This window comes from Tympanuchus pallidicinctus, unplaced genomic scaffold (genome assembly GCF_026119805.1).
Source record: "Tympanuchus pallidicinctus isolate F22 unplaced genomic scaffold, pur_lepc_1.0 scaffold9, whole genome shotgun sequence".
NCBI lineage: Eukaryota > Metazoa > Chordata > Aves > Galliformes > Phasianidae > Tympanuchus > Tympanuchus pallidicinctus.
The window spans coordinates 10,499,365-10,525,290 of NW_026294813.1; the positions used below are offsets into that span (position 1 = coordinate 10,499,365).

Consider the following 25,926-nt stretch of genomic DNA (forward strand, 5'->3'; position numbering starts at 1 on the left):
GGAAGCCCACTCTCAGTTTGGCTCTGACTTTGCACTAGGATTTTATGGGAGACTTCAAATCAGGATTTGAGATCCAGAAGGATGTGGAACAATGGCATACACCCTCCTCTTGGACACTTACTGATCTGTATTGATATAGCCTTTTTCATTAGTTGTCTAGGTACTCAGAGATGACTGACTGTGCTTAGGGATTGGTTGAAAGCACCGCCAGTGGGCTACAGTGGACAAATGTTTTATTTGGCACAGGATGGACTCTTGACCTTATTCCCTACCACTGTCACATCAACTCTTAGCACAAACGACAATAGAAATGTAGTTTTCTTAATATATAAATGCTAGTGTAAAAAAAAAAAAAGTTTGGATGGGTGTGTATATATATATATATATATATATATATATATATATATATATATATATGGAAATCTTTGTATCTAAAGCATCTACAGGTATGTCAGTACATACATAGAATGAGTGGATTGATATAACTAGGTTGTGGCTGCATTCTGAATCAGAGATGTTTATGGATGCAGATTTAAGTAAGTATGAACACAGTTTCTTTAGGATAAAGGAGGATTGGAAGAGTAATAGAGTTTCACTTTGAACAAAATTGGCACTATCTCAAATGCAGAAAAGAAAAATGACAGGAAGTGAGAACAAGGTCAGGTATCCGAGGCAAAATGTTAAAAGTGCAACCAAACAAAAAAACATAGATGCATTGAAGCAAACTCAGAAAAATTCAACCCAATGCAAACTAAAGAAAATGTGAAGGTAGCAGGAAATCATTAGGAATACATACATAGTGGGCTGACCAGAGACTCAATCAAGAGAGTAAAATTAACAATACAGCATACAAAGAAAGCTGATCAGTTTAATGCTCTTCCTACCTCAGTTTTCAATAAAATTAAAAAGCATTTTAGCTGTTATGTACAGAAGGTTAAAGAACAAGTCTGAGTAGGGATGGAGTTGAATTGCAGGGGTTATGTCTTGGAGAAGCAGCTCATGGGAACATTTGCGTACCATTGCTAGAGTAATTGTAGTTTGGTAAAAGGAAGTCCACTGTCAGACTTCAGTGCTTATTTGTTGATGTTATTGCCCTTCATGGTATTTGATTTCTTCCTATTATCTGTGTATATATTAATCATAGAATCATAGAACAGCTAGGGTTGGAAGGAACCTCAAAGATCATCTAGTTCCAACCCCTGCCATGGGAAGGGTTGTCAACCACTACATTAGGCATTAGATTCAGTTGCACAGGGCCCCTTACATCCAACCCGGCCGTGAACACCTCCAAGAATGGGGCAACCGCTTTAGGCAGCCTGCGCCAGTGACCATCTTCTCAGTGAAAAATTTCCCCCAACATCTAATCTACATCTCCCCTCTTTTAGTTTCCCCCTTGCCCTATCATTATCTTGCCTCCAGCTTATGAACTTCCTTTAAGTACTGGAAAGTACTGGAAAGCGAGTTCTTCCCAGAATCTTCTCGAGGCTGGACAAGCCCGTCTCCTTCAGCCTGTCTTTGTAAGAGTGGTGCATTCTTGTGGCCCTCTTCTGGACCCACTCTGATGGCTCTGCATCATTTGTGGGTTGGGGTCTGCACACGGGGTGTTTCAGATTGGCCTCATGAGTGCAGAGAGCAGAGGGAGACGATCCCCTCCCTCACCCAGCTGTCGCCTGTCTGTTGGTGCAGCCCGAGATTCTGCTGGCCTTCTGGGCTGCAAGCACATAGTGCTGCCTCATATTCAGTTCTTCATCTACCAAAACTCCAAAGTCCTTCTCTCAGGGCTGCTCTCAGTGAGTTCTTCTCTCAGTGTGTACGTACAATTAAGTTAGCCCTGACCTTGGTGCAATATCCTGCACTTGGCCCTGTTAAACCTCATTAGGTTCATGTGGGTGCACTGTTTAGGCCTGTGCAAGGGAGAATGAGACAGCAAAACATTTTTACAGCAATTGTGCAGATCATCTTGAAATGTTTTGAGAAGCATTGAAATAAACTGGACAAGATGAGATGTCCTTCAAATATGTAATTACAGTGCATAGCATAATTGGTTATCTACCAGTTGTTGTGGGAAAGGAAAAAAGAAACCAACCTACAAAGCCACCCTTAATTTAGCTTTAGGATCTGGCATAGGCTTTCTATCAGTTTCATCAGTGCACTGACTTCTCGGCAAATGTTATCATCTGCTGATTGGCTACAGACTTGCTTTAGCATATTCTTTTTGAATGTTGCATTTGTTCTTAATATAAGTGACAAGCATAAGAGGATGTTTTTCATTGAATATTATATTCATCACATCAGCAATGATTTTCTGAAGCTGACTGCTAAGTAAGATCATGATATTAACTCAAGAATGTATCAATTTAAAAAGGAAAAAAAGAAAGAAGAAGAAAAACGAATGCAAAGCTTTCAGCATACTGTTATGTAGGGAGGTAAACCTGTCTGAGTAGCAGTCAGTAACAATCTTATCTGCTATGAATTTTAACCATTTAGCATTCAGTACTCCAGCAATGAAGTGCCAAATCTGAACCCACATAATTAGAAGTTTATTCTCTTGAAAATCAGAAGCATGTAAGAAGGGTAGCTTTGTAGGTTGTTTTCTTTTTCTTGTTTTCCATAATAATTTGTGGAAAACCAAATATGCAACACATTACAATTACATTTGAAGTACATTTCATTATCAGTGCTCACATTCTGTGTCACGAGGATTTGAAAATGAATCGGTTTTAAATATACTATAGATTGAACTTCTCATTGTAATAATACGTACAGTGAATCTGTGGTAATTCTTATGCCCTGTCATGTTTTGAATGTGTTGATCAGTGAACAATTTCTGTCTTTGTTTAAAATCACATTTCACATGATTATTTTGCTAAAAAATGCTGCAGTGAGAGTTCTAGGCATGATTCAAGGAATTTATTTGCATGTATGTTTCTGTTTATATCTTAAAGCTTGAATTTTTTTTTTATTGTGCTTTTAATAACTTTTTGTCATTTCTGATAGATTCCTAGCAAAAAAAAAGAAAAAATTGACATCTAAATTGAAAACATTAGAAGAAGATGGTTCACAGTGTGAGTAATACCTACTAGCATGAAACATGCATTTTATAAGTGGCCAAAATACTGAGTTTTAAAAAGCTGCAGTCTAGTAACTATTAATGCAGTGAGAATTTTTGAGCAGTCATTTGAATCAGCAGAACAGATTTTAATCTTTTCTTGCCGCACTCTTCCCTGCAAGTGCTTTAAAAACAAACTACTCAGCGAAGGTGATGATAGCTTTCTAGTACCTGAAAGTGCCCTACAGGAAAGCTGGATAGGGATTTTTGTAAGAGTGTGTAACAAGAGGACAAGGGGAAAATGGCTTTTAACTGGAAGAGGGTAAATTTAGGCTAGATATCAGGAAGAAATTCTTTACTGTGAGGCTGATGAGACACTGGAACAGGTCACCCAGTGAGGCTGTGGATGCCCCCTCCATGGAAGCATTTAAGGCCAGGCTGGATGGGGCTTTGAGCAACTTGGTCTAGAGGGAGGTGTCCCTGCCTATAGCAGGGAATTGGAACGAGATGGTTTTAAAAGTCCCTTCTAGCCCAAACCATTCTATGATTCAATGATTTAAAGCTAAGTGAAGAACTGAGATATCAGTACTGTTTTGACTTCATGGAACGATGATTTTTCTTTTCTGGTGTGGCCATTTATTGTTGTTCTAGCAAGGTGCAAAATATGGTGGCCCACAATGGATGCAGACCACAAAGTATCTTTTTATTTCCATCTCCCAAACAGATGATGCCCTGGTGCTCATTTGAAAGCAGACTAGTTTTCCATACATTCCCAGATTATATTAAATTGTTTCAAATGAACTTGAACTGATAAATTTCAGTGTGTGAAAATGCACTTTCTTTTCACTGATATTCTTTTGAATTATGTGTTGACTTTTTTGCCACTTGTGATTAAGCCAGAGAAAGCAAGAGCTAAATGTTTTTTTAATAATGTCATGTTTAAACTTTTTTTTAAGATTATAGAAAAAATACATAGATTTCACTTTTTTTTGTAAATCTTTGGAATAAATTGGAGGTGTATCTTTTCATTTCTTCTTCTCATTGAATAAAGCACTGACAAGCAGGAAGGAGAGCTGGGATATATTCCTGATCATACAGGGAAAGTGTGTAGACAGTATTTTGTGTAAGCATGCAGTTGGTGCTGTGCTAGCTTCTGATCTAATTATACATATGGATTTTGGAAAGAATGTTTGTTCCAAATTGCAAGTTCAAATGTGAAGTTCTACATTTAAGACTAGAAGAGCTGATTTTTTCAAACACTGAGGGTCAAGAGCTGCAAACGAATTGACTAACACATATATTAGGTTTTTTTAAATAAACAATTTCTCAGTAGAAATATTTCTGGGTACTGTTTTTTTTCTCTATGACCATCGAGTTTGAACTTGTATTTTTTATGGTAATTTTTTTTACCTGTTTGAATCCCAGGCCAATGGAAAGCATACTGATATCTTAAGGTTCACCTTGTATTTTTTTTAAGTGAATTAGATAAGCTCTTATGCACCTTCTTTTCTATTAATTTGCTCTGTTGCTTTGATACGTTTTGTCGTTTGTGTGTTTTTTTGTTCTTATTTTCTATGTGTTTATGTCTGAGGTGTCTTACAGCTTTTGTAGCATCTTGGGATAATGCCAGGTAAGAAGTAGGCTTCCTAGCTTGCACAGCAGCACATTCTTGATGCTGTGATACTAGGTCAAATTTTGTGAGGCATTTTGGAGAGCATTCTGTGCTTTGTGTCTATGTCACCAGCCACCAGAAAAGGACCAGAAATGGACCACCTCTTGATTTCCTGAGCTGAATGCATAGACATTCAGTTTCTCCTGGCATTCATGTATTCAGAAAAGCAGTTTTTACATGTATTTTACCCTTCTATTATACAGATACGTGGTGGTAGATGTAAGGTGTTGAATTTATTCAAAATTATATCTAATCTGGGATCTAAACAAGCACTAGATTTAAGGGAGTCAATTCTGCCACCATACAAGTAGGAATGTGCTGTTAGTGGTTGAATATTTGTTAACCAATTGTATCCAAGTTAGTTTTCTGGGAAGTTCATGGGAAAGGGTGACCTGAGGAGTTAGCCACTCCAACATCTGCTTCAAAGCAACAACTGAACTTTTAGTCACAAGAAAAATGGCTAAATGAATGCGTAGGTTTCTGAGAGTGCTGAAATTTTCGGATATCGATACAGGAAAGATACCTGTAATTAATGTATTTCTATTTTGAGGTCACTGAAGAGGGAAGGGTTACTAAAAACAAGGGGAAAAATAGTTCAAGGTATGTAAGAGTTGGGAAATAAAGCCAGTCAGTATTACCTTGATCTGCTTCAGTAGTTATTCCCTGTGATTAATAAATGCAGAGAGAACAGAAACTTAGTATGACCGGGAGATTAGAGGTTGTACTTGCTATGACTTATTCTCAGATGTGCTAAAGATGATTCTGCACTGTTGCTAGCATGAATCAAATAATTTTCTTGTTGGATATGAGAAACAAAACTACGTTATGTATTCTTATAATATGAAACATTGAATTTACATGTTTATGTCAGTTTCAGCTTCAGATAATAATTTTGATTCTGTAAAGGACTTCATTATTGTTATTCTTTGCTCCCATAACTTGTCTAGTGATCTCCTTCCTGGGCAGCATTCAGGAAGGGTAGTGTTTAAGTGCAAGAGCAGTTTTATTTTTCTTAAAAGTTGTTGCTTAAAATCTCGATGTTCAAATTTCTCTAGTTTCTGATGAAACTGTGGAAATTCTCTGAATGCAGTTGTTTGCTTTCTTCCTGCCTCTTCCTTGGAAAACTCAGACTTCATTCCTCTTCAACATTGCAGAAAAATTGTATTGGTCTTGAATATTTGGGGTTTTGGTGATTGGTTGTTTTTGGATAGCTGCTGTGATATTGAAGATGGAATGTATCTCTGTGATCCACCTTTGGGAAAAAGAAAGTAGTAGAATGTACTGGAATTCTGAGAAATCTTGTAAATTACAGCTGTTCGTAAGGAGTTTCTGAAATAAGAAGGACAACTAATTAATTATGTGTGTGGAAATAACGTGCCATTTCAAGATGAATTGTTTTTTGTCTTCTTCATTGAAATTGCAGTTGTTATTTTTGCTTTCATTTTTATTTTCTTTCCAGAGAGAACCACCAATATAACATGATCTGTTAGAAAATAGCTACTACTGCATGATTTTATCCTGACTGCCTTCCTGTATATCTCATGCTCTTCTCTGATTCTTATTTAAGATGTTTTCATTGGACTTTGGAGTGGTTTAGGAGGACTCACATAAACTGTGAAATACAAAGAATTCCTTCTTAGGTGCTGCAGATGAACTTTCTGTTTTTGTTTTAAATTTTTCACTTCCTCCTTCTGTACTGTAATTACTCTTAATTCGTTTTTAATAGTCAAGCTCCATTTATCTCCTGACATTTAAGTTACATTTCTTCAGATGTGTAGGAGGTTTGAGATCTTTCAGTCTCATTTGTCATTTCTTTGATATGAGTAAGAAAATACAATCTTTTATAGAGATTAAAGCTGAGATTTTGGGGGTTTCAATTCTTCTCTATGATATATGAACAACTGTAATTAAAAAGAAAGTCACTTACTTATTTTTAACTGGTAATCAACTCAGTGATTTTCAATCTAATGTATTTTGAAAATAAGAAGTGAAATACAGGAATAATTTGTTTAGAGTTTATATTGTTGATAGTGTACTGTTCAGGATGGGAAGATTTGGAGCATGCTCAGTAATGTTATTCAGCGGTCATAGCCATTACAGATTAAGCAGGTTCTTTGGTCATTAGGTAGCCCTTAACAAATGAGCAATTTGTTCACTGATGGGATTTTTTACAAGTTCTTTATTTCCCATTATTTTAGTAATATGAAAACTGCGTAATGCAATCTAAAAAATGACTTTCCAAAGTTGTCTTTTCTAGTTTAATGGAGTAACATCAGCAGTGAATAAAAGTTGGCAGACAGTGCTTTTTTTTTCTTTATCTACTTCACAAACATCTTCAGGAAAAATTTACAAGGTTCAGTTTATACATAGAGTCATTTTTACAGTACACGTTTATTGGTGGATCTAATACCAGACATTTATTGTGAAAACTACTACTCTTTCACAACTGTACGTACTGGATAAAACTATCCATTCATAAGAAAAAAAAAGGCCTCCCTTCAAGAAATTTCTGTATTTACTAATTTCAGTTATGATCTTGAAACTTAAGAATATTGTGTGTATTGGTTGTGCTAAAATTTGACTAACACCTAAATGTTTGGAAAAGTATAACTGTGTGGTGGAGCTTCTCCGGAGATTTTCTTCAGATTATTTCATTCATGCATACATGCACATAGCTTTACAGATAGATGCATTTTATAGATAATGAAGTATACTTTCTATTTTTCTTTTAGTTATTACCCCAAAACTGCTACGTGTGAGTACAGAGAGCAGGTAGTGTATATAGCGCAGCCTGTGTTTTCTTTGCTGTCGAACTACAGTGTAGAGGAAAACACTAAAAGCATGAAACGAGAAGTGGCCATTTCAGGAAACAGAGGTTAGCAGGTGCAGGAAATGTGAAAGAACTGACTTAGTAAGACAGAGGCAACTAAAAATGGAATTAATTCTAAAGACTTAGGGAAAAGAAAGGTGAAAGGAATATAATGTAGCTGGGGATAAATTATAAGAATATATAGCTATGAGGTGACAATCCTTAGAAAGTTCATGTCAGTTTTGTTTCTGTAATGGTCAGAGTTGAAATACTGGCCACATGTCTCACTGCATTTTATCTGCAGTGTTCAGAGACAGTAACAGTCTACTAGAAAGCAGAAAGGCATTAAGGTACATAGATTCTTCGTTGATGTAGAACAGACAAAGAGCCTGCTATTCCTGTATTGCAAGAAAAGGAAGCATCCAGTGAAAATACAAGACATGATGAAAAATATTTTTGCACAAGAAATGCAGTGGTACAAAATGTTTTGGGTGCCAAGGAAACTTTGACAAGTTCAGAGTTCATCAGAAACTATGACGCAAGGTGGTCTATGCCAAGCCTTTGACCACAGAGATTCCTAAACTGCATGTTGACAAGAAACCAGGTAGAATAACCAAAAGTAGTTCTTTAAGCTTCCATTCTTTACCAAGAAAGAGGGTTACTGGACTGAAAGGTCTTTCAGAGTGAATTATATCAGTGCCATTAGCCTCAGTGTGAAACTGAACTGAACTTTAGATTTCTGCTGTTCCCCTGCACCTCCTCCGTACACTTATTAAAAAGTTTATTCTAAGTCTGGCAACTTCATTCATTCTAAGACCTGCTTTTATCGGATGACTTAGCATTTGCTTGCTTTTCAGTATTTGAAAGTGTGCTTCAGGAATTTTTATTGACTGATGGCTGTTTCATTACAGTGAAAGCTGGCAGGAATTGAAATTTCATGGTGTGGCTGATCTTAGATCTAGGAAAGCACAGAACAGAATTCAGAACATCTCTTTTACCTCCTTGCATTCAGACAGAAATGACTGAATATTAACCTATTTTGCTCTTTCCTCCATCTCTCTGGCAGTCTTCAGAGTATATTCCATTGTTTTACAGTACTAAAGCTTTTTGTGAAAGTTCAATCTAAATAACTAAAATAATTAAGACTTTTTAAATTGTTTGTCATTAGCCATGGGGAATGTTTGATCACAGTTTCTGACTACCTTCACTCAGACTTTTCTTCAGTAGACCAGACAGACATGACTTTTCCTCTTAGCTGTTTTTTGTTTTTTAAACTTCTAATGATTTTGTAAATGTTGCAATGAATTTTGCAGAGACATACTGACTCTTTGAGCAGTAAACTGAAGAAGTATTAAAATAAGGTTCTACCTAGCATCTAAGGGGGTAAATTTATTTCTTCTATTGTTTGTTGACATGTTTTATTCTAGTTCCATTCTACTGAGTATTTTTATTATTTCAGTTTGATGAACTGATGAGTACTGTGATAATGGATATAATTTTGTAGGGGTTTAATAAAGCTACTTTAAAAATAAGCAATTTAGAAATGTGTAGGTTTGCTAATTTTCCCATCCCCCTCCTCATTCTCAGGAATTCTTCTTCTTTCCACTAGTTCTGTTTTTGACTATATTTTTTTTTCCTGTATAACAAAGAATTATGTATTCTTGTCTGGCTATACTTCAGTTTTATTAAAACATTTAAAACAGCTGAAATTTTTTCACATATCATAAAGCATGTAATTAGGCAGCAGAAACTGGTTAAAAAGTGAGTACTCAAAAGTCTTTCTAGGTTCAAGCATTTTTACATGAATAGTTGTATAATTACAACTTCTTTTCCAGTTTTTGATCAAGAATGCTGTTCATTATCTTAATTACTGGAAGCTTATAACCTTCAAGGTTCCTGTTCTTTCTCTAGAAGTCCTTAGAAACTCTGAGTTAAAACTTCAGAATACTAGCTGAATTTCCTTAAGTGAAAGTAAACCAAGCTACTTTAAAAAGGGGAAAATTGATGTAAATTACAGAAGGAAGTGATATTTTTAAACAAGTGACCGTTCATTCTATGAGTGCTGATACCAACATGAGTGACAGAACACTCTTGTGAATCATAGCAGGGGACAGCTTTTATGTTGTACTTGCAGATAAACTACTATTCAGAAAGTTTGAGTTTATTCATTCTACTTCCATGTGACTTCAATGACTTCCATTGGCAACAATCAGGCAAGATTTGCAAGGACATATACACAGGAAGGAAACTGATAATGTGAAACTCTTGAAACAATGAAAGAATATTTGAGTCATGAATCAGAGCCTACTGGAAGAGAGAACTCATCTCATATGGTCTTGAGATTACTCTTTAATTTTGCTGATACAGGAAAGCTGTACAAACTTTCTACCTTCTATCACTTTGGGATTAAGATTGAAAGTGAGCAAGTGATTAGGACAGTCAAAATAGAACCAAAATATTTTGATTTAACAATTTAAAAGGTACAGGAGGTAATCTGCCTTGATTAGTTATCTTTAAATGTTTTGCTACATTTTGTATCTCTTTGGTAGGATGTTGTATGATGATTTTAGGTGTGTATAGGAATTTGTATGTGGCAAATAAAGGTAAGGTAAATTTAGTATGTGGGAGAAATAGTAGAAGGATAAATAAAATGGAGAGTAAAACTTAACAATAAAAATGTTTTTTAAAAATTCGTACACAACCTTCTGATTATTAGTACAGATGTTCTCCTTTGTATCTGTGAGTGATTGAGGATTGGACTGTAGATGTGATACAAAAAAGACTTACAAGGGAGTAATATTAAATTACAATATTACAATTGCAATATTAAAGAGAACTGAATATACCCAGCTATAGAGCTATTTATTTTTAGATTATTGATCTTATCTAGAAAGATGTTTGGGTTTTGTCTTGCTGTGACTTACTGGGTCACAGTAGTGCTTATTAGAAAGTGAAGGTGCTGGTTCCCATGGCCATTGGATTTTCCATTTCACTTTTGTAGGCCTAGCTTCACCTCTAGTGGCAGTGTAGGCAACACTACAAGAGTTAGGCTGCCAGCAATTTTCAGTGTTTCACTTAGATCATCAAATCATGTTTCTGCTCTCCCTTTCAGAGTTTTTACTTTTTCACGTAGACATCCTGATCAATTTCACTTGGGGAACAGAATGATCTTTCAGGCATTACACATAAACTTATAATCCCTTTTCAGAGTTGTATTATATTGCTATGTAAGTATTTTGACATACTTAATTTTAATTACACAATTAAATGTACGATTGATACCTCCTAGATATTTCTAATTTCTAGATATTTCTATTTCTTTTCAAGCTATGGCAGGGGAGATTCAGGCTGGACATGAGGAAGTATTACTTTTCAGAAAGGGTGGTCAGGCACTGGAATGGACTGCCCAGGGAGGTGGTGGAGTCACCGAGCCTGGGGGTGTTCAAGGAAAGGCTGGATGTTGTGTTGAGGGACATGGTTTAGTGGGAGCTATTGGGAATAGGTGAACGGTTGGGACTGGATGATCTTTTAGGTCTTTTCCAACCTTGGTGATTCTATGATTCTATGATTCTAAGATCCCCTCTAAGTCTTCTCCAGGCTGAACAGACCCAGGTCCGTCAGCCTTTCCTCAGAAGGGAGATGCTCCAGGACCCATCATCTCTATGACCATCCAGCATTTTCCTGTCTTTTTTGAACTGGGAAGACCAGAACAGGACAGAGTGCTTCAGATGTGGCCTCAAAAGGGCAGAGTACAGGGGAAGGGTCACTTCCTTTGACATGCCGGCTGCACTCTTTTTATTGTACTCTATTTTTTTAATTTTTTCTTCTCCCTTTGCTGCTTTTATGGTGGATTTCTTTGTTTGTTGTCATAGAACGAAACACAGTAGGGAGGTAATTATCCTTCAGAAATGCTATATAGATTCTAATGTTGATCACATTTTGTAGTAACAATTGGATGTCAAATCGAATTTTAAATTCTTTAATGTTCCTTCATTGGTGATGGCTGCTAAATGATGTATCCCTACTGATATGTCATGCTCAGGGTCTTGTTTGGGGATTTTTAGACTTCTTTCAGAGATTCCTGAAAGTTTAATTAGTTTCTGATGATGAAGCAGTCTGGAAGCTGTTTAATTTCCTTATGAGTAGATTGTTTCAGACATTCTTCAATTTATGACTTTAGCATTATAGTAATAACACATTTTCTCTGTGATTGGATGCAGGCAGAGTATGTGTGTGAGTTTTATGAGTTTTATTTTGTTTGGAGATGTTTATTTTGTTGAGATGTGTTCTATGTTCTTGAGGTTTTGAGCCTCAGATGAGGCTGAGGTACTGCTGCAGGCATGCGGCAATATCAGGATCCCCACCTAGAGCATTCTGAATTCAGACATAGTCAGAAGGAAAATGTTTATGGTGCTCCAGTTAGGTCACATTTTAAATGTATTGTGTAGGTGCCATTTCTGTTGAATTTGCTTCACTAACTGTAGAAGCTTCTATATCTTTGCAACTAGTTGCTACAGTTCAGAAGTCTTAATTTTGTTTTGAATGTCTTGCAAAGAACAAGTTGTTATGGCTGCAAGTTGTATCAGAGGAGGTTTATGTTGGACATAAGGAAGAACTTCTTCTCTCAGAGAGTGGTCAGGCACTGGAATGGCTGCCCAGGGAGGTGGTGGAGTCACCGTCCCTGGCAGTGTTCAAGAGGCGTCTGGATGACGTGCTGCATGATATGGTTGAGTGCTTATGGTGGCAGTGGTGACGAGGAGACGGTTGGACTGGATGATCTTATAGGTCGTTTCCAACCTTGTGATTCTATGATTCTATGAAACTTTAAGGTAGCTTGTTAGTTTGTAACTTTTAAATTCATACTTCTGCTTTGTACTACAACTTCTTGTCTAGCTTATCATTTCCTTCTATTTGGGTGTAAACTGTAAATGTGACTTTGTACTTTTTTTTCTAAACTGACGTGTACTTTGTACCATGTACTTGGTATATTTCTGTATGGTGATTGTACAAATTGAGCTGTTAAAATATCAACTGCTTTGAGTATAAATGTAAAATATCCTTCTAAGGAATTGTGCTGTTTGCTATGTATGAAAGAAGAGGAAAGATTAACCATGAAAAGTAGCCTATTTTAAAGGGATTATCTGTTTTGTCCAGTTCGTTGGTTTTTGTTGGTGTCCACTTTAGTTAAGTCCACTTAACTGCTCATACTCATTAACTATCACTCTTTTCATATTGTTTGTAAATATTTGTTTTCTTTTTTACTTTTGTAGGTGGAAGAAATTGTTGATATTGGAGCATTTGCACCAGAAGATATTCATGTTCCCAAAATCTATGTTGATCGCCTGATACAGGGAGAGAAGTTTGAAAAGAGAATTGAAGTAAGTAGCCCTTCTTATTGATCACATTTCAGTGTCAGTAGTATTTTAGAATTTTTACAGGATTCTTACGCTAGCCATTAAGTGTTAGCAATGAAAACTTGCCAGGTTTTGCTTAGTACTGGGGTTTATGTATTTACTTAAGTACTTGGTGGAGTATTGAGAATTGAACTTCGTGTTTTATGCCTCAGACTCTCTTATTCAATCCCTAAATGAGCTAGAATAACTTTCTGCGTCCTCAATCACTTTATTGCAGTTGAAAATCTGATGATGAAAAATCCTTCTTCATTCTTCTTTCTTCTCCCAGATCACCTCCTGTAGACACAAGGGAAATACCTGTACTAAGAGCTGATTTTAACAGTAATGTTTCTTTTTTTTCTACTGGGAAGCTTTTTACATGGACAGGTAGAACTAGTTGCAGCTTCTTCTGTGCCTTGTAGTGGATTACATTACATTGTGGAGATTCTGGAACCTTTCTTTCCTTTTCATTAAATGGGACATTTTTTACACAGTGACATTTGTGGTCTGAATAAAATATGCCAATACTTAATAAAAGTTGAGGTAATAATATTAAAACACTGAAAACTTGGAAGGAAATCATCATGTGGTTTTTTTTTTGTTGTTGTTGTTGTTGTTGTTGTTGTTGTTTGTTTTTTGTTTTTTGTGTTTTTTTTTTTTTTTTTGTTTCCATGGCTCTATCTCACTCAAGCTTTGTCCCTCTTTTTTATTTTGTTGATGTGACAAAGCTCTTAAAGTGTAATTCAAAACTGCGTATTTTTCTGATGTGTCCGTAGTCTTGATGTGGAATTATTAAGAATGTTGTTATACGAGCTCGTGGAGGAGGAGACACATAATACAAGGAAGAAACACCTTGACAGAAAGAAAAAGCTGAACAAAGGGAATATAATTATTTTATTTTAAAATTATTTTATTCTTAAATTTATACTAAGTAGTCCTACAAAGACTTTGATCTAAGTAAGCTGATTTAGGTTAATGTATAAAGGGACATTATTATTGTATCTGTTATTGTAACTGTTATTGTAAGTTCTCATTCTGCAAAAGCAGGTGATTGAGGATCTGACTAGCAACAGACTACTAAGCCTTTTAAAAAAATTTTTCTTTGGATATATTTTGTTAGAATGCCCTGCTTCTTCCTTTTGAAATATCACAGTTTAAAAGCTTTTGACTTTCATGGAAGAAATCCATTTTGTGTTTAATAAGTTTCTGTTTTTATTGGACTTCGGCAGTGGGTAAAGTGTTGATTCTTTGTATAAGGAGGACAGTTACAAAAAGTACATGAGCTGCTTGATTATCTAGTCTGAACAAGGGGACTGGGTACGTGCATAGGCACCTGCCCCCTCTTACAAAAAAAAACGAAGTAAGAAGGAGATATGCTGCTGTAAACTATACAACAAAGTTGTAACAGGGATTAATTTTTTTAATGCTTTTATTCATACTTTTCTATCATAGAATGAGGTCTGTTCCAAAAGCATTGTCTCCTATTTTGTTATATTTGCTCATGGAGACAGATGTTGGAGATATGGCAGTAGAGGCTGAACCTTCCCACTGGTGTCCCTTTCCGTTTTGTTTCTGTGTGACAGATGGCAGCAGAGGGGAGCCTGACAGAATGGTGTCTGAAATGAAAATGTGTGTGAAGAAAAGGTGTGTCACTGAGTTCTTCCATGCAGATAAAAAGTCACCCATTGACATTCATTAATGCTTGATGAATGTTTCTGGAGACCAAACAGTGGATGTAGGCACAGTGAGGTGGTGGGCTACCTCCACGAATGCAGTTTGTATGAGACACAGTATGCAGGCTCTTGTTAATGGCTGATGAAAATGTGTAGTTCACAGAGGTGACTGTGTTGAAAAACAGTGTTTTGTAGCTAAGAATTTGCTCTATCATATAGTGTTATTGAACTCTTGGTTGTTACAGTTTCCATGGAAATAAATAGGAAGCATTATTTTTGGAGCAACCGACATCGGTTGGGAATGTCTACCCATATGAAAGCATTAATGAGGATGAATATTAATGGGGAGAAAAGGAATAAAGAGAACCTAGTCTGTCATAATTCATACTGACTTTAAATAGCAGTTCATGCCTAATTGGGCTCACACATGGTCCCTCATCGTATTTTTGTCATCCTTTCTATCCAGCTTTCTGTTTGCTACACAGAAATCTTCCATGATTGTTATTAATTTTTTCAAAATGCGCAAGTGAAGCAATTCTAGGAAAAATATGTTGGACATAAAAAGAAAGTTAATAGGAAGTGTAGGAGAGCTGATAATGACTGATCCTGATTGCTGAAAAGGAGACAGACTTCTAACATAGAGGAAAAAGAAAGTGCAAAATTTCTTTTGTGTTCCTTAAAAGGAATAGAGGATAATTTCGCCAGATCTGTTTTTTATGTCTTAGTGATATGTGAAGAGAAAATGTGAGTGAGTACAACAGAGAATGTTGTTTAGAGCAGCATTATACACTTGGGAGAAATCCATGGAGAAAACCATTTATGTGAAAGAAATATTCACAGAAAAGGTCTTAGAAACTTCTTGAATACTGTGGTATTTTTATGTGCGTGATTTAGAGAACATCAGTTAAAGGCCAGTAAGTCTCTGGAAGACATACCAAACAGATTTATGTGAGATTATGTAGACTTACTGAGAAAATGCAGTTGCCCAGCTCCTCTTTTTTTTTTTTTTTTTTTTTTTGTATAACTGGCATTTGTTGATCTTGTGCATGTCTAGAATGTCATCACTGAATTGAATGATTACAGGGAGGGAGCAGTATTTGAATTTTAGGCTGACATTTCAAAAATCTATTTGGATATCTCTGGAGTAATGATACTCAAACTTGCTAGTATTTGCACTAATGCTTGTTGCTTTCTTTCCCTCTTTTTCTTCTTAACAAGTTATGTCTATCAGATACTTTCTCAGACTTGACAATATAACCAAATAAAAAAGTCAGTGATAGCCATAGAACAATCTTGATTATTCCACTGGCTTAGGTGAGATTGAACTGCTAGAATAAAAGGTCATTCTTTCTAAGAGATGGATAAATAAAATTATTCTTAGATGAAGTATCTCATCAATCACAAATCAGGATTCTGCATCATAAGATGCAAGAATCTGGATGCTAATTTCTGATTATGATTGCCTCCTGTTTTGCAGCGCTTGTCAATCCGAAAGCCTGAAGACTCAAAAGCCAAACAAAAGGCAGGAGATAATGTGAGGGAGAGGATCATCAGACGGGCTGCTTTAGAGTTTGAGGACGGCATGTATGGTATCCTCCAGACATACTATAGGTTAAAGTGATGTCTTGCTAGACTAATATCTGCAGCTACTTATGTTTAATGGAAGTTAATTATCACACTCATTGTTCGTCTTTCACAGAGCCTGGAACTCTCTTTTCTCAATAACACCTGATTGAAACAGATGGGATATTGTGCATGCACGTCTGTAGCTCCTCTTCAGTCATATAGAAGAAGTCATATTCATTAGTGTTGAATGTTTGACAAGAATTTCTTTAAAAAGTTAAGTGCAATACAGATGTAGCTTACTTGAACTGTTTTGATTTTCTTTTTTAGCTAAATAAATATTTGACAGAATGCAACTAGCCAGTCCAAATAGGAAAGTAATTCAAGCACAAGTGTGAGACATCCAGCTAAAAATAGGAGTGTTTGTGGACAACAGTTCTTATGACAGTACAGTGATAACTTTTTAAGTTTGTTTGTGCTGTATGTTCCTATTTGTGCCTTGACCAATTTTCTTCAGCTAATCTGGGTATTGGAATCCCCTTGTTGGCCAGTAACTTCATCAGTCCAGACATAACTGTTCACCTACAGAGTGAAAATGGAGTCCTAGGTTTGGTAAGAATATATCACGGTCACTTAATAGCAATGTGCTTACGATGTTGTACTGCTAGGTTTTATTTCTCCCTGTTGCCCCTAAGCTGCCCATAAGCTACCATAAATAATTATGGTAGAAAACATATTCAAGCTTATTCAGTAGTGCATGATCATAAAATTCTGTATGTGCAAGAAAGTCTTTGTGTAAATGCTCATTTCAGCATTATAGTGCTAATTAAAGTATGTTCCTAAATACTTGTTTTATGGGAAGGACTCAGAACCTGGAGACCAAGTCTTGTGTTTGGTTTACGAGACCACTTCTTTTAGGATAGCTTACGAAGCATAATTTTTGGGGAAAAAAATTAAATTGAATAATATTTTTGCTGTAATAATGCAAAAACAAGTACCTCCGCTCTCTGGTTATGTAGTAATTCTAGCAGCCTCTGGGCAATATCTATCAGTCTTGATATATTAGTTGATGTAAATTTTGTCTTGTATCAAGAACTGTGTTGTGCAAAAGTGAAAAGAAAATGTGTGAATGCATGTTTGTGCTGATTTGTTTTCAGTAATAAGCATGAGAAATAATAAAGCAGTAAGAAATTGTACATCAAATGAGTCATAATGTAAATAAGTTATTAAATAATATGTCTGCCTTATTGTCAGGGTCCTTATCCACTTGAAAGTGAAGTTGATCCAGACCTGATTAATGCAGGTAAAATCTTTTAAATGAATTTAATTTTTGGTAGGTGACTTTCCTTTGTTGATATAAAAACTTTATTTTGATTTGGTATTTAAGCTCCTGATTTATTTATGTATAAATTAATGCATTTCACTTCTTGTAGTCTTTTAAGTGAAGATTGGCTTTGATCAATAGAGGGATTACATATTCTAGCTTATGCTTTTGTTCATTGTCGTAGCAACTGAAGGGAGCTCTTTTTCCAGTCCAGGTGATGAAGATTATCATTTTCCTTTCCACAAGTGGGCTTGTTTGGTGAAGCTGTTACATGAATGTACATTCTTCTTTTCCTGCTACTTTTCATGTCACGTCTTTGAGAACCATTTTCTTGATGATTTATTTGTGGGACTTCTTGTAAAGGTTCTTTACATGGTAGCCTGGCTTCCTCCTGCCTAGTGAGTTGTGTAAATGATATCCAGATGTGTGCTTGCAGAGGCAGCTGCAGCCTGCTTGCCAGGTGCCAGTCATGTGATGAGGCTAGGTGGATGGCTGCTTTCCCTGTTCTTAGGAGAGGACACAAGTCCTAGGTGCTATAGTGAAAGCAGGGATGGGGAGGTCCACAAAGGAGCAGCTCTGTCTGGAAGAACATTACCTTCCTGTCACACTGCCTGCTATGCCTCCCCTGCATTTCTCCAGCTGAATTTCTCTCTACTTCCTACTGCTCAGGGGCCTTACAGAAGCAGCCATTAATCTTGTTATGGCTTATTGCATCTGAATGAGGTCTGATTTCTGTTTTCTTAATGGAAAGTTGTGCTTGCATCTGTTCTGTTTCCACATAAAATTGGACCTCTATATTGCACTGTGATAAGCTGAAGAAACAGCCAAGGAAGTCTGTGTGGAAGAACTGGTCCTGGTGTTAGTGGTCGACGCTCAGCTAAATATGAGCCAGCAGTGTGCCCAGGTGGCCAAGAAGCCCAGGGGCATCCTGATTTATATCAGGAACAGCATTGCTAGCTGGAGTACGGAGGTGTCTGTCCCTCTGTACTCAGTGCTGGTGAGGCTATACCTCAAGTGCTGCACTCAGATTTGGGCCCCTTACTACAAAAAAGGCATTGAGGCCCTGGAATGACCTGCTGGTGAGCAGTCTGGAGCACAAGTCTTATGAAGAGTTGGGTAAGCTACTGGGTTAGTTGGGTAAGCTTACTTGGGTAAGAGTTGGGTTGAGCTGGGCAGAAAAAAACCGGATGAGGTTTAACAAAAGCAAGTGTAGAGTCTTGCATCTGGGGAGGAATAATTGCATGCACCAGTACAGGTTGGGGGATGAGCTGCTGGAGGGGAGCTCTGAGGAGAGGGACCTGGGTGTGCTGGTGGATGACAGGTTGGCCATGAGCCAGCAGTGTGCCCTTGTGGCCAAGAGGGCCAATGGCATCCAGGGGTGCATTAAAAAGAGCATGGCCAGCAGGTCGAGGGAGGTGATCCTCCCCCTCTACTCTGCCCTGGTAAGGCCTCATCTGGAGCACTGCGTCCAGTTCTGGGCTCCCCAGTACAAAAAAGACAGGGATCTCTTGGAAAGAGTCCAGCGGAGGGCCACAAAGATGGTGAGGGGCCTGGAGCATCTCTGCTATGAGGAAAGGCTGAGTGAACTGGGTCTGTTCAGCCTTGAGAAAAGAAGACTGAGAGGGGACCTGATCCAGGTCTATAAGTATCTGAGGTGTGGGGGGCAGAATGGCGAGGCCGGACTCTTTTCAGTGGTGAGTGGAGACAGGACAAGGGGAAACGGCCGGAAACTGCAGCATAGGAAGTTCTGCACAAATGTGCACAAGAACTTCTTTACAGTGAGGTGACGGAGCACTGGAACAGGCTGCCCAGGGAGGTGGTGGAGTCTCCTTCTCTGGAGATGTTCCAGACCTGCCTGGATGCCGACCTGTGCGACCTGCTGTAGGGAACCTGCTTTGGCAGGGGGTTGGACTCGATGATCTCTGGAGGTCCCTTCCAACCCCAACAATTCTGTGATTCTGTGAAGAGCAGCTGAGGGAGCTGGGGTTGTTTAATCTGGAGAAGAGGAAGCTGAAGGGAGACTTTATTGCTTTGTAGAACTACCTGAAAGGAGGTTGTGAGGTGGGGATTAGCCTTTTATCCCATATAACTAGCAGTAGGACTGGAGGGAGTGGCCTTGAGCTGCATCAGGGGAGATTCAGGTTGGACATCAGGAAATACTACTTCTCCAGAAGAGCTGTGAGGCATGGAATAGGCTGCCCAGGGAGGTGGTGGACTTACGGTCCCTGGACGCGTTCAAGAGATGTTGTATCTGAGGGACATGGTTTAGTGAGGAAGTATTAGAAAGTGGATAGTTGTTGTAAATGATCTTGGAGGTCTTTTCCAGCCTTAGTGATTCTATGAAGTAAGCCTTACCTGTTCTTCTATGTGATGCCTTATAAGCTCTTATCGTTGCTAATGGTATAAAACGTGAGCCTGTGCCTGACAAGCTTAGACTTATTACATTAATAATTCCTTACCCTACCACTCCTGCATATATATGTGTATGTATGTAGAAAGTACCTTTCTATCTCTATTAGCTAGTACAATTAAACTCTTTAATAGCCAAGTGAGATAAATCATTGACATCAAACAAGCTTTTAATTTAGTATCATAGTGCAGTCCAGCAATTGTCCGCTGACTTGAAACATTTGCTACCTGGCTTAACTAATTGATACCACTGTCATACTGCTATGTTATTTCCCCATTCAGTATTATGTTTTAAATAAGAAGTTATTTAAGGCATTCTTCTGATCTGAAATTAGAAATTATTAAGGAATTGAGTCCTGTGTTTCAACAGTAGGTAGGTAACGGTTGAGATACTTTGTATAAAGGAAAATGTCAGACACATGGGAGCTGAGTTGATGATTTAATTGAGTTTGAGAGTTTAAGTGAAAGTGTCATTGGAAGGAAAAGAATGTTGAAAGCAAAAAGTATTTATCACAGAAGGTAAAACTCTGCACCCTCATTAGAGCTTAATGATAAGTTCTAGTATTGATATATTTGTAATGAACGTACTAACAGAGTGACAAAGGGAAAAATAGCCAAGAACTTGATAAAGACTGAAAAAAATATTGTGTTTTTATATGGATGTAAAGATGATCTTGACTTATTGTTTGGTTGATAAATATTTTTGAGGTGAGAATGTTGTAGCTAATGTAAGATACTAGAATGTGACATGGAAGTCAGATTATTCTAGTACTGCTAATTCAATGTTAAGCATCTTAGCATCTTTCTCTGAAGGGGCAATAGACAGTACACAAGATTAGATGAATCTGCTCAGTCACCAAAACATCAGTGATATTACTGCTGAAGAATGCAGAGCCTTACTGACACTTTGTTGGATTAAGACTGCTCTGGATGCTTTTCCACCAAATTTATGAAAGCACTGGAAAAAAATAGAAGCTAAATGGCAAAGGAATAGGACTTTTGTTCACATTCGTAACCTAGCCTGTAATGATACAGTGTCAGCCCTCAAAGTGCACATTTTCAAAATAAACTTGAGTTTAGGCTCTTGCAAATTTTTATCTGCAAATAGAACTGCATTTTTCTGAAGTACCTGTTTTGTTGTTTGTCCCCTTTCTTGAATGTCTCAATTCAAGATACGTTATGTTCACTGTAATTTCAAGGTAGGCATTTGCCTTATGTAGAATTACTTACAGGTACAGACTTTATGAGAGCATTTTCAAGAACTGTTAATATGGCATTCTTGTTAAACTGTTGTTTGGCCCTCAGTCTGTGTCCCATTCTTCTCAGCACTGCTGTAGGTTGCCTCTTTCTTGTGTGGTTCTTTCTCCAGGTTACAGCTTACAGACTGCATCGTCGCTCCCATTCACTGGGAGCCTGATAGGTGGACAGTTCAGGCATTCTCAGAACTGGTCTGGGTGAATTCTTCACTTGCTGAATTCTTTGTGATTTGACTGCAGGACCTTAATTCTATACTATTTTAGTCTATCAAATTTGTTTTCCTCAGAAAATCTTTGTGGTATAATAGACGTAAAGTCAATTTTGCAAATTACAACAGATAACTTAGTTGTCAGTTTTAATTTTCCTTTTTACTTTTCTCAGCCTCTTTGTTTCCTTGTTGTCTTCTTTTTCCCTGTTTTCTGGAAAATGTTTAATGATGTCTAATGTCTGTTCCCTGCTGTTGTTACTTCTCACTGTCATCTTATGCTGAAGTCTAAAATTTTATTCTCTAAATTTTCTATGCTTGGTTGATAATTCTACCCACGGCTGTGTTTCTGGTGACTTTCCACAGGCACTCTACATACATGGTTTATTTCTCAGTCTGATCCAAAGTGCTGGCAGTAGTAAGAGTTCTGGACAGAATCAAAGTAAAACGTTTTTGTGTTAGCTCCCTTGCTTGACCTAAGAACTTCACATCACTAAGAGCTTTATTGTTTGTACTTTAAGAAAGCAAAATTAGAATCTGCCACTTATTTTTCTGTTTTCTAAATCATTGTCACTGTAGATTCTGTTGAATTTGATCTGCTCAATCTTCCTTGCAATCTTGCTGTCTCCTGAAGATGTTCTTTCTCTCTTTCAGAAGAGAATTACCTTAGTGCAGAAAGCTAAAGTCAATAGAAATTTTTTAACCTCTGGTGTCAGTGCTATCTTGCATGGTATTGCTCGAGGTCAAACAGGAGGAAGACACAAACTGCTTTCTAGCTTATTGTGGTTGATTTGGCTTATGTGTGATTTCATAATTGTAATTGGGTCCATATTAATACAGAATTAAAAAAAAAAAATACATAAAAAAACTTTCTTCTTCATTAATAGTTTTGGTTTATTTTACTAGAGACAAAATACATAGAAACAGTAACTTATTTCTTTTACAGGTAAGGAGACAGTCACTGTTCTTCCTGGTTCTTCTTATTTCTCTAGTGATGAATCATTTGCAATGATAAGAGGGTATGTAACAAGACATTAGAAGAATAAACTCAGTGGTTGAAGTCATTAGTAATTCTTCAAAATGTGGTTAATGTTTAACAGCTTGCAGAATGGTCATGGACTTAATGAGTGATGATTTACAGAATATTAGGTCCAGCAATTGGAAATTGAAAAACATTGTAACCAGCAGACACCATAGTGATGCTTGTGTCTCCCACCACCTGGCCATGTATAAACATATTTATAACTAGGTTTTAACAATTACTGTTTGGTCATTTCCAAGTATCTAATCTGTACTTGCACACAGTGTATTATCTTTCTTCAACTTGGAACTGTGATCCTCATTCCACCTCCCTAATGGAAATTCACCATCTGCACCTGTTTTTTGTTTGTTTTTCGGGAAGGAGTTTGGATGCAAACAAACACTAAATTGTAATGGCTCTGAAAAGATAATGAGTGTATGTAAATATGTAAAGGAGTGCACTTAAAAGTATGAGTTCAGAGCTGATTGTCTGTGCATGCAATTAACCAAACCCAGACAAAAATAATAGCATTTTTGAGGCTCAGTAGGCAGACAGAAAAATCATCAGCAGTGCATTTAGAGGAAGAGAAAAACCTGTGAGTGACAAAATGGTTGTTACCTCTGTGGTACGCAGTTTTTAAATTGTTGTAATGAGAATGCAAATAAAAACTCATAAAGATTTGTGGGCTGTTACTTGAACATAATCTGCTGATTACACACTGTGTTTCTCTTGCCAGAGGCCATGTTGATTTGACAATGCTTGGAGCTATGCAGGTGTCTAAGTATGGTGACCTGGCCAACTGGATGATTCCTGTAAGTTGGCCTTTTTATTACTGAGAGTATACTGTATTTAGAATAATATTTGTAGCTGATTATGAGGAAAAAAAGATAAAGGATTCAAAGCATAAGGGGTCTTGATGAGCTAATCGAGTTAACATAGAGAATGTCTAACAGTTTTCCTGGGCTCTCAGAATCCAGCCATCTAAAATCACTGTTATGTTAAGTGTTGTGGAAAAATTGAACGTGATTTATGTAAACCTTTCATCTTCATCTTGGATTCAAATGTCAAGCTTTTGAGATGAGGACTGATTCTTTATCTTTAGGGAGCAACAGCACTCGTGTAGTTGTAACTGGAGCAAAGTCTTTGAAAAAATATGTGAAATACTGTTGAGCTCATCATCAAGTGGAAAACAAACGAGCAAACAAAAAACATTGCCTGCATTATTTTTCTCACTGTTGATCACAGCATTGGTATTTTGAGTACACCTAGAGGAAAGTAACTTTGCTTTATTTTATTTACGTGAAAAGTCCTGCAGGGTTCAAGCTTAAAAAATATAAGCCAAACTCAGTATTATTAAGGAAGCAGATGACCTAGAGCCACGTGCAGGACACATTTTATAGTTTAAAATTAGACAATATTCAAATCATTTACAAGTTAGATATTTTCAATGACTTTGAATATTGCTTGTATCGGAATTACATGGAAAACAGGCATTATTAGCCTACCCTAAGGTATTTTGAAGTATTCTTGTAGGTAGAGTTCAATATGGTTTTAATCTATCTGTGTATCTGTTTAAATTATCAGATAATTTTTTTCTTTTGTTTAGCTGGTTTGTTACAGTCTGACATTCCCTTTATGCTTTTGCAAATTCTAAGTCACGATATTAGCATGTCCCTATACTTTTACATTGAAGATTACTTAAGTCTTTAGATTTTCTTTTTTTCCAGTCCTTTGGCTCTGCAAAAGCTATCATAAATGTTCCATTATCTAGAATAGACTTCTGTTTAGCAAAGTTGTTTCTGAAAGGCTTATAAGAAAGTGGAAGGGAAAAGATTAAATTCTCAGTAGTAGGATTGGTTGGGGTTTTTTGTTTGTTTGTTTTTTGTTTTGTGGGGCTTTTTTCTTTCCTAGATTGAAGCATTGTTCAAAATACTCAAGTGAACAAGTACTAAAAATCCTCACTCTACACTATTCCTAAACCAGGAAAAATGTAGATATGATAGTTCACAGTTGAAATGTTTTAAAAAAAGCCCCCCTATTTCATCAGTAGATAGGTTTTGATGACAAATAAAAAGTGCTTCTAAATTCAACAGGATATTAAATTTCATGCAGTTGCATTTGTGCTGAATCTAAAAGCTATTAACTAGTTTTCATTCTTGAAAAGCAGTGTCATGAACAGGGGCAATTCATTACTTGCTTTGATGATTGATTTCATTTTACGTTTTTTTGTTCTAGTTTTTCAGAAAAGACCCAACTGTTCTATCTCTTTAATTATATTTTTATGTCCACTCCCATTAATTATTGGTAGGCCTTTCCTGCCATCTTCCAAAACTGTTTAGTAAGCAGTATTCTGGGCTGTTACTGATTGCACTTTTTTTATGCACTTGTAGGACTTATTTGTTTAAAAAAAACTTCCAGCTCAAATCAATGTGTAGTTCAGGATTTTTTTTCATGCAAATTTTTGCTGTTTTTTTCTGTTCTGCAACATTAGTCACTCCTGCTTTTAGTAAATGCGATAATCTACATCAATTTATAGTACAACAAAATAGGTTTTGATATTACTTAGATACTGAATTAAACATTAACTTTTTGAAAGGCCTATCAAAATAAAGCTTTTTTTTTTTTTTTTTTTCCCCTCACAAATATTTTACTATTGTACTTAGATTAGTGTGCAGAGCTTGTTCGATTCCTGTCAGCATCAGTTGCTAAAGATAAATCAGTTATGGAAGCTATCAGAATTGTTTCAGTGTTATTTCTGACTTGGTACTAACACCTGTGTTGAAGCAAAGTGTTGAACAGTCTGAACTTCTAAAAGCTAAATTTAGACTCTTCTCTTAAACTTTTGAAACTGAGGAAAATGTACAATGTTCAGAGGTACAGCGTTTACAAATAACACATGTAGTAGTAGTAGTAAAAGGCAATGCTTTCTGCAACTAAATAGTTTTAATTATTCCAGTAACTCCGTGTGCTTTTTGCTTCTTTGCCATAGAGAGGTATTTTTTCTGGTTGTGATGTTGAAATTTCTTTACTGATAGCATTTTGGAACTTATTTTTCAAGATCTGAGCTATCAAAAGATGAAGCCAACGCCCTGCAGTAGAAGAGATTGTTTTACAGATGTTTCTCTAAGTGTTTTAATCTTAGATTGTACTTTCAGTTTTTCTCAAAAGATTGTAGACTTGCGTATTCCTTCCTTTCATGCTTGATATTTTCTAGACCATGCTGACTTTTGTTTTGAATCCATGATGAGAGCATTATTTTCTGTATCTTCTGTTGCTTATGTATCTTCATTCTGTTCAGTTAGGCTTCCCCCACATATGGGAATGACATATATGTCAGAGTTGGGAAGTATAAAAAACAAACAAATACCAAACTTTGAGTAACTCTCATTTGCTCTTTTTACTACCTTTAAGGTGCACCTTTTTACCAGCATTCATGTATGTGGCTAGAGAAGACTAAGAATATTTTAATATTTCAAGCATGTTTAGTAAACTGTGCTGTTAGCTTGCATATGCTGAAGTTAATCTCTCAACAGTGGCATTCATTGCATTAA

General features: G+C 36.7%; 1 protein-coding gene across 1 annotated transcript in view; it reads left to right on the forward strand.

The window, feature by feature from the left end:
- OXCT1 (3-oxoacid CoA-transferase 1) overlaps positions 1-25,926 on the forward strand; it is an 88,300-nt gene that overhangs the window by 33,890 nt on the left and 28,484 nt on the right. The window contains exons 8-13 of the mRNA XM_052670374.1: positions 12,801-12,908; positions 16,074-16,185; positions 16,677-16,771; positions 17,414-17,462; positions 22,301-22,373; positions 23,112-23,187. Coding sequence (XP_052526334.1) covers positions 12,801-12,908; positions 16,074-16,185; positions 16,677-16,771; positions 17,414-17,462; positions 22,301-22,373; positions 23,112-23,187 — 513 coding nt within the window. The remainder of the gene's footprint in view (positions 1-12,800; positions 12,909-16,073; positions 16,186-16,676; positions 16,772-17,413; positions 17,463-22,300; positions 22,374-23,111; positions 23,188-25,926) is intronic.